This window comes from Somniosus microcephalus, chromosome 2 (genome assembly GCF_052327205.1).
Source record: "Somniosus microcephalus isolate GS21.2 chromosome 2, FLI_Smic_1.0, whole genome shotgun sequence".
Taxonomy (NCBI): domain Eukaryota; kingdom Metazoa; phylum Chordata; class Chondrichthyes; order Squaliformes; family Somniosidae; genus Somniosus; species Somniosus microcephalus.
This window is the reverse complement of record NC_140988.1, coordinates 327,917,025-327,929,550: the sequence shown is the minus strand read 5'-3', so window position 1 is coordinate 327,929,550 and position 12,526 is coordinate 327,917,025. Positions and strand designations below refer to the sequence as shown.

General features: G+C 41.8%; 1 protein-coding gene across 1 annotated transcript in view; it reads left to right on the top strand.

The window, feature by feature from the left end:
• The window catches only part of LOC147123571 (netrin receptor DCC-like), a 52,315-nt gene extending 41,168 nt beyond the window's left edge, over window positions 1–11,147 (top strand). The window contains exons 8-9 of the mRNA XM_085974785.1: window positions 4,879–5,073; window positions 9,794–11,147. Coding sequence (XP_085830911.1) covers window positions 4,879–5,073; window positions 9,794–9,888 — 290 coding nt within the window. The 3' untranslated portion in view covers window positions 9,889–11,147. The remainder of the gene's footprint in view (window positions 1–4,878; window positions 5,074–9,793) is intronic.
• Window positions 11,148–12,526: the final 1,379 nt, after the last annotated feature.

Below are 12,526 nucleotides of genomic sequence, written 5' to 3'. Positions count from 1 at the left end.
ATAAATTAAAACTGACTTATTGGGGGAAAAATTGGGTGAGTAGCGTCACCTGTTAGCGCCTAAAGAGGCAGGCAGTGGCTGTAGCGCCACTGGCTGCGCCTCCCGCGATATTCAGCAGGGGCGCTGATGGTGGCGTTAGCCTTTTGCGCTGCGCCATCACCGATGACGTCATCGGTGTGCGCAGCGCCCCATTCGTGCCCCGATCGCGATATTTGGCAGCGAACACCGCTGTAGCGCCGTTCGCTACCCGTGCCCGGTTCACGGGGCCTTGCTGCACCGGCAGAGGCGCAAGTTAAGGTGGAGGTGTGGGGCGGCCACTTTTTCGGCGGCCGCCTGCCAGCACCTCCGTCCCCGGCCTCCTGGTCCCCCCCCCCGCGGCATTGCCGGCTGTTTCCCGAGAGCCCGGCACTTCTCCTTGGTGCCGGGCTCTTTTGCCGGCACTCGCAATCGGGGCTCACGCTATTGCAGGTCCCTCCACCTTAACAGTGGGAGGAAGGCCTGCAGTACTGCAGTGTGCCGTGGCGCTGCGGCACGTAGCGCTGCGAAAGTCACTTTCAGCGCCCTAAGAGGGATGCGGAGTGCCTCGAGCCGCGCCCCGTCTCTCTCTAGGGGCACTTCAACTGAATTTGCGGTGATTGCTAATGCGGCGATCGCGGCGCAAATTCCAGCGCCCAGGCGAACTTTGCGCCGCTTGGGCGCCTCAGGCCAATTTCTAGGCCATTTTGTGTATCTTATTGTGTCACCTCTCATTTACTGGTATCCTGCTTCTTAATGTGTTTTCACATTTCACTAGTCCACCTCCCAATGCATTGAACACAGGGGGAGAGAAATTTGTTTAGACTTGTTTTCAGGTCTGAAATAGGCAGCGCGATCCGAGAGCATAACAGAAGCCAAAGGCCCAAGGCTCATTCCAAATTGGGACTCAGGTCTCATCAGCATATTTAGGGAGAGCTGCCTCTGCACGCCCATTTGAAGAGGACCAATTCGGGCCAGCTGGCTTGCTGCCGCAGCCCTCAGGGAGGCCTGGGTGGGGAGGAGAACAGGAGGGGGTCAAACGCGTGCGGGCAGCGGCCCGCAGTAATGCTGTAGAGCTAGGAGGAGAATTCCTGCAACCTCTGGCTTCACATAAAGGTTAGTTTAAAAAGGTATGCTTACTTTTTTGGTGACAGCCTTTAAGGACCACTGATTAGTAGGCTACATTAAGAACCAAAAAGTTCAAGACCAACAAATTTCTGGGAAAGGTGCTTAAACAGGTGTTGGGCACCTCATTAACATATGTAAGAGGCCTAACGCTTGTTTTCTGCAGCCGCCTGGGACACCTGAATATCGCCCGACCCAATATGGGGTCAGACGTATTTCAGGCTGGACATAGCCCTCCAAAACTGGATCTTTTTCCTCCCATTTCTCATCCAAAAAATGGGTGCAACGAGGTCCAATTTCTACTCAAGACCATGTAGTCTTCAGGTAAAGCAAGGTTAGCGGGTGGAGCCCCCATTTTAGAGTCATATATTCTGTCCTTAATTTTATATAGCATATGTTGATTTTATAGTATTTATAGTGAAATAGGAAAAATTAGGGCAATTTGGGAATCGGAAAAGTATAGCAGTTTCACCACAGTTCAGGCTGAAGAACAGGGCGATGCAAAACTGAGGCGACACAGTTCCACCACTGGCTGAAGGGTGTAATTACAGCATAACAAGTTCACATAGGCAGTTTCTATTATAACTATGACAATAAGAATTTATACTGGGAAAAGTTGATAGAGATTATGAACAGATGTAAGATTTTTAATATACTTAAGACTTTGGGACATTGAGTTTGTTTCTATTTAACAATGTTATTGTACTTTTGTCTGCCAAAGAACAATTATGAAACGGTCTCCAAGAAATTCATTCTAATTAGTACATAGTGGGAATGGGATCAGGATTACAGCGAGAGTGGCAGGAGTAGACAGGAAGCAATATGCACATGTTGCAGAAAATGGTAGCCAACTAACAAAGAAGAGAGATTCTTTGACTGGTTGAAAGGGATTCCTTTGTTAGTCCATTGCCAGTTTGTAGTGGTATGCACCCACATGAGCACTTGCATGAGACTTATCCCATAGTGTTGGTCTGGGTTACGCCAACAATGACTGACCATTAGATTTTTAGCAACAGAGAAAGGCCATTCGTCCTAACAAAGACATCCTTATTTGATAGATGATCCCACCCACCCATCGCTAACCACATCCCTCAATCCCTTTTCTCTCCATAAACATATCTAGTCTCAAATAAAAACAGAAAACGCTGGAAATACTCAGCAGGTCAGGTGGCATCTGTGGAGAGAGAAACAGAGTTAACGTTTCAGGTCGATGACCCTTTGTCAGAACTAGGACTAGTTGTCTCAAACTCTTTTCCCTACATCCCATGGAAGCATAGAGTTCTACATATTTGTGTGAAGTGTGAGATCACCCACTTTGGACCTAAGAAAGATATTTTCTAAAAGGTGAGAAGCTAGGAACTGTGGAGATTTAGGGGCCCAGGTACAGAAATCATTAGTGAACAGGTACAAAAATTAATTAAAAAGGCTAATGCAATGTTGGCCTTTATCTTAAGGGGGCTGAAATACAAATGGGTGGAAATGATGTTAAAGTTTTATAAAGCTCTAGTTAGACCCCATCTGGAGCACTGCGTTCAGTTCTGGGCACCGCACCTCAGGAAGGATATATTGGCCTTGGAGGGGGTGCAGTGCAGATTCCCCAGAATGATACCGGGGCTAAAAGGGTTAAATTATGAGGACAGGTTGCATAGACTAGGCTTGTATTCCCTTGAGGTTAGAAGATTGAGGGATGATCTAATTGAGTTGTTTAAAATGATTAAAGGAGTAGACAGGGTAGATAGAGAGAAACTATTTCCTCTGGTGACAGAGTCCAGAACAACAGGGCATAACCTTAAAATTAAAGCTAGGCCATTCAGGTGTGATGTCAGGAAGCACTTCTTCACACAAAGGGTAGTGGAAATCTGGAACTCCCTCCCCAAAAAACTGTTGCGTCTAGGTAAATTGAAAATGTCAAAACTGAGATTGATAGATCTTTAAATAACAACAGAAAACGCTGGAAAAACTCAGCAGGCCAGGCAGCATCCATGGAGAGAGAAACAGAGTTAACGTTTCAGGTCGAAACCCTTCGTCAGAACAATTCTGATGAAAGGTCTTCGACCTGAAATGTTAACTCTGTTTCTCTCTCCACAGATGCTGCCTGGCCTGCTGAGTTTTTCCAGCGTTTTCTGTTGTTATTTCAGATTTCCAGCATGTGCAGTATTTTGCTATTCTGTTGATAGATCTTTGTTAGGCAAGGGTATTAAGAGATATGGAACCAAGGCAGGTAGATGGAGTTAAGATACAGATCAGCCATGGTCTAATTGAATGGCGGATCAGGGTCGAGGGGCTGAATGGCCTACTCGTGTTCCTATATTCCTATATTTCAAGGACATGAATTATTAACCTAATATAATATCTACTGATTGTGCTGTACCCTATTAATCAGTTGCTGACTATTGTATTGTCAAATCTCAAAGATCAGGGCACAATCATTAATCCTTTGTTGTGGATGTCGCTACACATCAACTACATGGAGTGCACTGGTTAACAATTTATGCTGTGTCAGCTAGAAATAAATAGCTTAAAGTGATTTGAAGGCTCTAATCTTATTTCAGGATGAAAGTGATAGTTATAAACTGCTAAGGTTTTTCTTCTCAAGGTATACGATGTCATTCTAGATCTTTGTTTGATATTACTGACTGTTTTTAAAGAATGCTTCCAATTTTTCCCCACTTGCTGGATAATGGTTTCATGGATGCACCTTTAATGTCTTGCCCAGGTAGCCATTCCTCATGTGTGAGCCTTGATGATAACTGTCAGCAGCAATCTATCACAGCTGAGTATAAAGGTTATGATAGACAATCCTGTCTTCACATGATGTTCACAGACAAGCACTTTCCAACCAAGGCTACTAGATACTGAGCCAAAGCAAGAATTTACCCCTCCCTAGCTCAGGGGTGCTAAGACCAATTGTAGCATACACAATGCCACCCCAGATGGGATCAGTAATTCATCATCAACCAAGGATAGATTTTTTGACCTTTCTGATCTGTATAGCTTAGATACACACTGCTTCCACCAAAGTTCTGCCGAAGGGTCACCAACCTGAAACGTTAACTCTGTTTCACTCTCCACAGATGCTGCCTGACCTGCTGAGTATTTCCAGCATTTTCTGTTTTTATTTCAGATTTCCAGCATCCGCAGTATTTTGCTTTTGTACCTGTTATTCTCTATTGGCTTTCAGTGATGCCAATCTCGTCCTCATTTACAAATTCCTCCACAGCCTTGAACCATTCTATCTCTGCAATGCCCTCCAGTCCTATGTCCCACCTTGAGCTCCTTGTGCTCAGCTCTGGCTTCCTCTACATTGCCCCCATCCTTTACTCCATCATTGGTGGCTGAGCCTTCAGGTCTCTTAGCCCCACTCTCTGGAATTCCTTCCCTAAACCTATTCACATAGAAACATAGAAGATAGGAGCAGGAGTAGGCCATTCGGCCCCTCGAGCCTGCTCTGCCATTCAATGAGATCATGGCTGATTCACCTTGATACTTCTCTATCCAGCTTTAAAAACCTTCTATTTTTCAACCATATTTTTAGTCATCTCTTTCTCCTGTTTGAAGCACCTTGGGATGTTTCTTATTAAAGGGGCAAAGTCAATTCAATTTGTTGTGCAGTGATAGTGCATCCAATTCTACAATTCAAATACTGTGGATATCACACAAAAGGTCAACCTATCTCATTAATGCATTATTGCTGTGTTGTCATAAAATAGTCCTAATGATTCTTTCCTTTACCTTTAGGCTATTCTTTGTTTTATACGATAGAGAAGAATGCACCAATCGATGAATGGGTAATGGAGTCAGTGAGTGGTGATAGACTGACCCATCAGATTCTGGACCTCAATTTGGACACAGTGTACTATTTCCGAATTCAAGGGCGAAATGTAAAGGGCCTGGGACCCCTGTCTGATCCTATTCTGTTCAAAACACCAAAAGGTTGGGGTTCAACATCAATATTCAAAATATATCACTCTGTGCAGTAATAAAATGGTGCTAATTTTGTAGTTTTGCATTGAAAGGGATTGAATTTGTAGAACATTTTAATATCATTCTGTAGTTCAGAGGAAGCTCTTCAGAAAATACATTTCAGGCATCTTAAGAAGGCAATATAAGAACATAAGAAATAGCCAATTGGCCTTTAGAGCCTGCTCCACCATTCAATAAAATTATGGCTGATCTACCTCCTCATCTCCACTTTCCTGCACTATCCCCATATCCCTTGATTCCCTTAATAGTCAAAAATCTTTTGATCTCTGTCTTGAATATACTCAACAACTGAGCCTCCACAGTCCTCTGGGGTAGAGAATTCCAAAGATTCACCACCCTCTGAGTGAAGAAATTTCTCCTCATTTCAGTCCTAAATGGCCGACCCCTTATTCTGAGACTGTGACCCCTGGTTCTAGACTCCCCAGCCAGGGGAAACATCCTCCCTGCATCTACCCTGTCAAGCCCTGTAAGAATTTTGTATGTTTCAATGAGATCACCTCTCATTCTTCTAAACTCTAGAGAATATAGGCCTAGTCTACTCAATCTCTCCTCATCGGACAATCCCCCCATCCCAGGAACCAGTCTGGTGAACCTTCATTGCAGTCCCTCTGTGGCAAGTATATCCTTGCTTAGGTAAGGAGACCAAAACTGTACACAATACTCCAGGTGTGGTCTCACCGGGGCCCTATATAATTGCAGTAAGACGTCTTTATTCTTCTACTCAAATCCTCTTGTAATAAAGACCAACATACCATTTGCTTTCCTAATTGCTTGCTGTAGCTGCATGTTAACTTTCAGTGATTCGTGTACAAGGACACCCAGGTCCTTCTGAACACCAACATTTCCCGATCTCTCACCATTTAAAAAATACTCTTGTTTTTCTATTTTTCCCACCAAAGTGGATATAGAGAAGCTCCGAATTTCTTTTGACATAGAATTTAGAAAGAGAAAACACGAGGAAGCTGTGATAGCTTGACAATAAGCTTTGATGCTTTCTTTCATGAGTAAAGTAAGCTGCGTATTCTAATGTTCCTCTGTTTACTATTTATTTTGCATGCGTGGACAAAAATGATATATAAATTGTAATGGAAATTATTACAAATCCAGAGTGTGCTTTAGCAGCCCCATTGTGCCGTGCAAGCTCCCTCTTGCCTTTTGAGGAATATCTAGACACCTTCTTGAAAATCTGCAAAATGGGCCTTATAAATTCGCAAGACTTGATCCACGATTCTGCCTAGCACACTACAATGCCATCCATGTTTTTGGCCCAACATTTGTGTATGTCTTTTGGCCACAATTTGCTTCTATACATATAGCTAAACATGAATGTAGAAACTAAAACATGTAAAGACGACGGGCCAGAATTTACTGTAAAAATAACAGTGAGGCTAATGGTGCTCACCCTTATTTATGCGCAAATCAGACAGCAACTTCAGTCGAGCGCAGAAGTGAAGTTAAACGCGAAAATCCGGAAGTTGCTGTCCGAGTTGCATCTCACCATCTGGCTCCCCATTCAAATGTATTGAATGGCGTGAACTTCCTGTACTTATATCGTAGATATGGACTAAACTCTCCACAGAAAGTTAGGGCTTGTCCATTTCAGTCTAAGTACCCTTTTTAATGGCGTGATAAGTCTTAATTACTGCCAAACAACCCATCTGGCACTGAAAATTACCTTTTACAAATGTGGAGTCTCATTCCTTCAGCTTTTAATTGTTGTTGGAGATTTTTTTAAATTGAGCATTATTTTTTTTTACCTTTTTCTTTCTGTCTCATTTTTCCCTCTCTCTTTTAAGCCAATCTTTCTTTCCCTCTCTTTATTTTGCTATCTGTGCCTGATTTGACATTGAATTCACTATTCTAACTTATACTCCCTGTTTCAAACTCTACGCTGTTCAGTAACAATTCTTCAATCTGATTCGTTAAGAAGATACACAGTTGCTTTCCCTGTTCACACAGGTCTCAGATATTGAAATATACTTTGAATGTGCACCTATGACTAGGGAAGGTGATTTTATATAGTTAATTGGTTGATAAGCTTATTGTCCATCCATTCCTGAGCCAGCAAGTTCCATAATGACCAATAGTCAAAGAACAAGATGGGGGTATCATCATTCACCTTTCTGCTTTGTAAGTCTTTTTCAGATCCCTCTGGTATTATTAATGCTGGAATAAAGGGAATAAGGGTTGCATTTACTGTGGATTTGAGAAGATCAAGGCAAGATAAGGAAGACTGAGATAAAATCTATTTTGTATTGCCTTTTTATTTTAAATCTATATATAAAACTTTATTTTTTAACAAATTTTAAATGTATTTTCCACTACTGCCTAGAATTCTGCTGAGTTCACAATAACTGGTCTGATGCAGAATAATGAAAGATTCTGAAGCCAAGGAAAACTATTGGCTAGAATTTCCCTGGGGGTTCTCGAATGAGAGATCTGTGGAACCCCTGAAAAAATGGAGTAAACCAATAAAAAACGGCCATCATTTACCCCATTGCTGGAGGGTTTCCACCGAGCTTCCACTAAAATTACGGCAGATCAGGAAATCCTCATGGAAATTCTCCCCCTGTTTGTCTACCTTGGGTATTCAGAAGCATTCAGTAGACTTGTCTCCTCCATTCACTGATTTTAGTGAAATGATATAAAACGGTATCCTTCACTTCCTACCGATACCAACATTTTTATTAACATTAGTAAATGGATCAACTTTCAACCCACTAATTGCTTCTTTAAATATCCTGACATGGCAATCTGTAGATTTTACATAATACCAAAGGAGCTGGCAGTTGTGCATTTAAAAAAACTATAAAATGAGGACTGGGTGTCACAGTGACTCAGCAGTCTGTCACTTAACCTCTGGGACCTGCTTTTAAATCCAGATTCAACAAGTAGAGCGAAGGTCTCATCTCTTTAATCGCTGCAAGTGACCTAAGTGAAGTTAGTTTGGGCTTGTCTCAATCCTGCTTGTAGGGAGTTTGAGGTTACAGCAGTGAATTGCCCATAATTTACCACTAATGGCAGACTCACTCAAAAAGGTCATAAGTATGTAGAAATGGAAATGTTAAGATTGATTCAGTTCAGGGTGCTTTTCTGAGATTGGAGCAAACCAAAGAGGCATTACTGTGCATCAAATCGGTGAGTGCTTGAGACTGACATCGGCTGCACAATGTGAAAGTATTTCCTCTTGCAGACACATACGTTCCTGCCCCCTCACTGGAAAAAAAATCTAAAATACATTTGGAAATGTTCCCCTCGATTTGTCTCAGTTTCCAAATTGGATGGTGTAAATGGCCTGATTACCAGTGCTAGTCTTACTTTCTGGTGACTTCCCAATTTCCAGCTCAGAAGCAGTTGGACTTGACTCAGCACCGTCTGATTTGAGGAGGAAGAGGTAACAGACCTTAACATTGCCACGGCTCTCTTCTCCTTGCCCTTTGTCTTGTGTCTTACCATCTCCTTTCTTATTAGTTGGGAAGGTAGCTGGTCAATTGGTGGCATCAGTGCTGCTCTGTAGTTGGTGGAAGTGAAAAGATTTGCTCCTGCACATTTTTCCAGCAACTGAGAACTGGTAATATTCAGTCAGTGAGGACAGTTGATCTTGAATGTCAGTTATAACTGGGATATGAATGTACAGCCTTCTGAATTAAGAGTCCAATACTTTGTGCCTATACTTCCCAAGTCACCAAAATCCCTTCCCCACCTAATATTTTCTCAGAAAAACTAACATTCAAAATCCTATTTCACAGACTCATTGGCAGAAATAAGGTATGTTTGTAGAAAAGTATTTATCTGAATCAGCCTGACATAAACTTTGCACATGTCTTTTTTTGATTGAGGTAACTTCAATCCAGAAACAAACTTTACCAGTTTGGGATACAGGCAAGGAAATACTGGAAAGATCATAAAGATCCTCAACCACAGGCACCAACACAGTTAATCAAGCATTGAGTGAATGGTGTATATTTATCACAGGGACCAGCTATAAAAGCAGTGATATGGCTATCAGTGATAATGACAAAATCAACAAGTATAAAATTACTTTGTGCATTGTCAAGAAGCATTTATATAGAAATTTACAACACAGAAACAGGCCAATAGGTCTATGCCATTGTTTATGCACTACACAAGCCTCCTCCCACCTTACTTCATCTCACCCTATTAAATTATCCTTCTATTCCTTTCTACATCTTGTACTTATCTAGCTTCCCCTTAAATGCATCTCATCTTCCACTTAAATGAATCATCTTCCACTTAAATGCATTCAATTAATGCAGACAGATTGTGCAGAATGTGTTGGGTTTGACTTGAGAATTTTTTTATCATAAAAGGATTTATTTTACACATTGCCTTTTTAAACTGAATTAATTTGTTTTGTAAAAAAAAAAGTTTTAACTAGTAATCCAGTTATTTTAAGTCCCAGAGCCTTCTGTTAAGTCCCTCAAATGAGCTAGGTGATAATTATTTTCTGTGACTTGATGCAGTTCTTTTTCTTGTGGGTCTGTTTGAAGTGCAAATGTAAAAATGCTTCCCCTTCATTCCAGTCAGTCAGTGGGTTGAAAGTGCAACCAACCTGTGTTACACCTGTTTTTCAAAGCACACAGTCAGTCCCACATGCAAGCCTCTCCCTGAAGCTGTCGGAATCTAATAATATTGTCTTTTCTTACAGTTGAACACCCTGACAAAATGGCTAATGACCAAGGTACGGTAGCCCCAGTCTCTCAAACTTTTCAGCTTGAATCAGAAATGTGCAATATGAATTAAGTTGCCATTTTTTAATCCAGTGATCCTTCAGGGTCATATATAGAAAGGAACGAATTGCTGCTCCTGTGGTAATAAATCTCATTAATGATGTGCCGCTGAGTCGAATCTTGTGCTTAATGAGTAAGAAGTGGACTTCTTCAGCGGAGAATTGTTTTGTCTTTCCAGTCAGACACATCAAGTGAATTGATTTCAGTTCAGTCCTCTTATATGAGATTCAGGTTTCTATGAATAATCTTTTAATCACTCAGTTCATTTATTAGACAAATGATGGCATCAACTTTTGGCTGTTGTGAATCCAATCTTTCTTTGTCTTTCTATCTATAATCAAACATTTTGTATGTAGTGCACATCCGTAGGGCTGAGGAAAGTATCCATCATACATGGAAAGTGTCTGTCACACTTGAAATCCTGATTGGCTCAAACATCGTATTCGGAAACAAAGCAACAAATCACTGTTCCATGAATAAGGCTGATTGCTACAAATATTACTACATGGATAGGAAAGGTTCCAACGAGAAACCAGCAAGTAGCAAAAAGTCTCTACCAATAAAAAACTAGCAAGCAGAAGAAGGCAAGTGTAATATATGTCGGTAGAACAAATGAAGGACAGAGACACGATGAGTTGCTAGTCAAGGTGCTTGTTTACCAGGCCAGAGCGAACTGAGCATGCTCATACCAAACCATGTGATAATACATTACAGCAAGCAATAACACTTCATACAATTTTTAAAAACTTTTTCAGCTGCCATCTTGGTTTCTCAGTACCCGAAAGATATATTAACCATAAAATTTCCGCTAGTAGTATCAGCGCAATTTGGCAAAATCGGCCAAACCAGCGCAAAAGATCAAGGAATTTTAAACGTAAGTGGCTTACGCCCAAAACCACTTTTTAACTTAGGTCACTCACAAGTGGAGGACTGGATATTGTTATTAAAATGCTTAATTTTTGTGATAAACCCATTTTCAGCTGTATTAATAAAACTGCACTATTCTTACCATTCTTAAATACATCAAAGAATACTTTTTAATGGAATGAAATAAAAGAAACAATTACGTTCTATTACATTGCCCGATTGCGCTGGTGCACGGAAGATTTTATGTTTGTGATTATGCAAATGAATTTTACCAGAAACTTGAACTGTAACCTAACCAGCGCAATTTTGAGTGCATTTTCGGCGCAATTTGGATTGCGGCCAAAGCGGAAACTTTACCCCATAGCACTAAAGTAATACTTCAAACGCACTAGAGATGAATAAAAATGAAATCATTAAACTTTATCCTTATGAAGAGTTTCCTCCTCTTTGTTTCTCTCCATCTGCCTCCACCTCCCTTGGGCTTAGGCCTGCTTACATAGCGACTTAACCATATAGCAGACTACAGTTCTCTAAATGCACCAGCCTTGATGTGAGCAAGAACCACTACCAGAATACACTGGGTTCACACTATATCTGTCACTCTGGTGGACTCCAACTGACAGAATGTAACTTCTGAAACTGAGGGGGGTGGGGTTGGAGGTGTTGGGGGGAGCAAGGCTAACAAACAACAAATGATGTTACATTTTGTCATTGGAAGGTATTGCTGTGAATCAGAACAATTTGGTAAATGCACCACTAACATTTTTTCTGAAGTGGCAGACAACACATTTTTGGGGGCTAGGTAATATAGCTTCAGCACTTTTTTATGACTGACAGCAAATTTTGCTATTTGCAAAGCATGATATGATTTCCCCTTTTGACAGCACCATCGCTTGTCCAGTTTAGACTCAGCAAAATGTCAAAGATACCAATTGAGTAATTGAGTGAAGTGGTATTTGTCAGAGACAAACAGAGTGGGAGACATACAAGAGAAAAAGTAAACAGAGGAAAGGAGAGACTTACAGAGAGATAATAGAAAGTGCAGCACAGCAGGTCAATAGGTCCATTCCATCTGTGCAAATGCTAGCTCTTCAACTGGAGTTATCTACGTGAATCCCACTTCTTCGCATTTTCACCATCTCTCTTTATCTTTTTCCTTGGGAGAAAGGGAATTGCGAGAAAAAGAGTTGGCGACAAATGGAGAGATGCAGACAACAACAAAAAGTGTACAAGAGGTGCAGGGAGTGAGAAACAGGCAAAAGTAGTGAAGGCAGAGACTAAGACAAATACAATTGGTGCAAGGAGAGCCATTTTTAAAAATTCCTTGGCTGTGAGTAATGCCATGAGAAATTAAGTGTGTGTATAGGTATATCTATTTATATATAGGCACCTTACACTCTGAGCAAGTGCAGAACCCACATGATCACGCATGTGCAGAAGCTGCCATGTGTGTGTTTGTGTGTAGAAAGAAAACGTAAGAACATAAGGGGGGAAAATTCAGTTGCTTTGCGCCTCCCGTTAGTGCCCTAAGAGGGCACTAACGGGGCACAAAGCAACTAGCGCCCGGGCGCGGCGCGGCCAACACCTCCCGCGAAATTCAGCAGGAGATTAGCAGTGGCGGTAACCGTTAGTGCCCCGTGGTGCTGCGCCGCTGGCGATGACGTCATCGCCGTGCGCAGCGCCCCGCTCGCGCCCCGGCCACGATCTTTCCCCCAAGAAACCTTAGAAGAGGACCTAAGCAATGCGGAGCACATATCATCACACAGTCGCATAAGGTCAGTCAC